Source organism: Hipposideros armiger, unplaced genomic scaffold, assembly GCF_001890085.2.
Source record: "Hipposideros armiger isolate ML-2016 unplaced genomic scaffold, ASM189008v1 scaffold_9, whole genome shotgun sequence".
Taxonomy (NCBI): domain Eukaryota; kingdom Metazoa; phylum Chordata; class Mammalia; order Chiroptera; family Hipposideridae; genus Hipposideros; species Hipposideros armiger.
The window spans coordinates 5,792,323-5,795,073 of NW_017731359.1; the positions used below are offsets into that span (position 1 = coordinate 5,792,323).

Here is a 2,751-nt window from a genome sequence, read left to right on the forward strand (position 1 = left end):
CGGTCAGTCAGGAGGCGGCAGCGGCGATGCGGCGGCCCCGCTGAACCCGCCAGCTCTGGGCGCCGGGGGCCGGCCGCGCGAGGCGGCCCGGGCCGGGCGGCAACATGCGGAGCGGCGAGGAGCTGGACGGCTTCGAGGGCGAGGCCTCGAGCACCTCCATGATCTCGGGCGCCAGCAGCCCGTACCAGCCCACCACCGAGCCGGTGAGCCAGCGCCGCGGGCTGGCGGGCCTGCGCTGCGACCCCGACTACCTGCGCGGTGCGCTCGGCTGCCTCAAGGTCGCCCAAGTGGTAGGTGCCGGGCGGGGCCCCAGGTGCCGGCGGCGGCCTAGCCGCGCGCCTTTCCTTCCCCGCGCCGCTCGGGGGGCGCAGGCCCGGCTGGCCGCTGCCTTGTACCCGCTTCCCGGGACCAGCCCCCCCCATGCCCCCTCTCCCTTGCGGGGTCCCCGGGCCTCCCTCGCCCTTCCTCTGTGGACTCTGCTCTCTCCAGCCCTGCCACCTCAGGTGTGCACCTCTTACTTGAACACCTGCCCCCGGGCCTACCTGTCCACTCCCGCCTTCGCGGTCGCGAGCCTGTTTCATTTTTTGGGCTTGGTGGTCCGCGGAGCCGGCCTGAAAGGTCATGCTGTCCCCTGGGTCATAGCCACTTGTGGCAGGTTTTCGGCCCGCACAACCTCCACCCCTCCTGATGGTCCTTCTCTGTCTGCTTTCACCACTGGGGACTGTGGCGTGGTATCCTCCCCGGTCACCAGCGTATGGTAGACGCTCAATAAATGTTTGTTGAATGGAGGCATGTTGCCTAGATGCAGTGAGGGAGCCCCGGATCTGCTCACACAAGTCTTCAGTTTATACTGCAGAGGTTTGGTTCCTCTTAATTAACCTAGGAGACAGAACCAGCATCCTTGAGTCCTTCGCCCCAGCACCATGGCTGGCATTGCCCAATTGGTACCCAGAGTTAAACCACTCTGGGAGGGCAGCCAGTTTGGGAGGTAACAGAAACAGGAAACTTTCTGTTGGTCTTGTCTATAGTAGAGTTCATTTCTCAGAATTCGAATTTTTAGCGTCAAGGGTGTCCAGGGCAGGGGCCTGTCAGTCCTGCCCCCTTTTTATGGTTTTGTAACAGGCCTCCCTGGGAAGTTTGCTGAGCTCTGTTATGGACAGGACATGCTCCACTTCAGGAAAAAACTGTCCGGATATTCCCCTTCACAGGTAGGCCTCCTACCGAAGCTGGGCAGCAAAACTTTATAGGCTTCTCAGCCAGAGAAGCCATTTGCATGGAGCTGTAATGTATGTGCGCATTGTTTCTTCCAAGCATTGGGCTGCTTGTGCTGACTTGAGTACATAGATAAACGTTCCTTGGAAATAATATAATATGAGGACACCCTTTAAATAAAGGTCTCACTGTTTGTAAATTGCAGAATCATCGACTGTTTTCTCTCCTGGGTGAAAGGCTTGTTCTGCTGATTGCTGGAGGGTTATTTTTGAAGAGCTCTTAGGAAACACAAATGGAGCAGGTTATCCCTCTCTAGAATTTTAAACTGACCTTATCCGGTAAGCTGGAATGTTCTCAGAGATATGTTGGTTCTGTAGTTAGGCATTGCTGTTAGCCAAGAGAATGGGGTGGGGGTGGAAGTGTGTAACTGCCTTTTAAAAGAGGCAGCTAGCCAATGTTTGAGTGCAGCAGAGATAATCAGAAGTGAATAAAAGAGAGCAGGGCAGGAACTTGGACCTCGGTAGAGTTTAGGGCCTTGCTAAGCACCTTACTTTGTTTACTCTGTGGACTTTTGAAAGTAAATAGAACTTGCCATTCAAAGGATCTGGTAAAAGAATTGAAACCCAGTAGTTTGTATAAAATGTTATCCAACAGTTATCACCTCATTGCTGGAACTTTGTCACCTAAGGCCAGAAATGAAAGCCAGTGGTATGGTAAAGTGTCATTTTGTTGTGGAGCTTTCCTTTTCATTTGGAAGAACTTTGGGGCCCAGCCCCTAAAATCTCACCTGACTCTGCCATTTGTCTAATCTCTAGGATTTAAACAGCGAGAGGTATGCTATGTGTGGGTGAGTGCAGGTTGGGGACCTGCTTAAAGGGGATGGCAACTTGAAACAGTCTTCCTTGTACTTGGATTCTCAGCTTTGATAAAAATCAGGGTTTTTCATTAAACAAAACCCTACAAAACTCCAAGAAATTGGAATATAAATTTAAACTGGAAAAGAAAAGTCATTATGAAGGTATTTCTAAGATGTTAAAAAGCCCATAATCCTATCAAGAAATATGCATAAATTCTAATTCTGGTTTTTGAGAAAAATTTGACTTCCTTTTCATTTTATTTTTATAGACATTTTTTGTGGTCTGTGGCCTATTGCGACGTGTAGATCCTTGCTACTCCAAGTGTGGTCAGCGGCATGGCAAGCACCTGAGAGCTTGTTAGAAAGGCAAAAGGTGAAGGGATTAAGAAATACAAATTGGTAGTGACAAAATAGTTATAGGGATTCGGCCGGCCGAGTGGCGCGATGGTTAAGAACTGGCTTGGGATGCCAGAGGGCCCCGGTTCAGATCCCACATATGAAGGACAGCAACATGTCTGTTCCCCTTTCCCCAATTCCCCAGCACTGTTCCCATCCCCCAATTCCCCAATAAAAATCTTAAAAATATATATATACCGTATTTGCCAGCGTATAAGACGACTGGGCGTATAAGACGACCCCCTAACATTTCCACTCAAAATACAGAGTTTGTTATATGGTCGGCT

General features: G+C 51.1%; 1 protein-coding gene across 3 annotated transcripts in view; it reads left to right on the plus strand.

The window, feature by feature from the left end:
* The first annotated feature begins 6 nt into the window (after nucleotides 1-6).
* CMTM4 (CKLF like MARVEL transmembrane domain containing 4) overlaps nucleotides 7-2,751 on the plus strand; it is a 62,296-nt gene continuing 59,551 nt past the window's right edge. For all 3 annotated transcript variants that reach the window (XR_002125519.1, XR_002125520.1, XM_019656375.1), the window contains exon 1: nucleotides 7-290. Coding sequence is in view for 1 of the 3 variants with exons in the window: in XM_019656375.1 (XP_019511920.1) it covers nucleotides 105-290 (186 nt within the window). In the remaining 2 variants the exon portion in view is untranslated. The remainder of the gene's footprint in view (nucleotides 291-2,751) is intronic.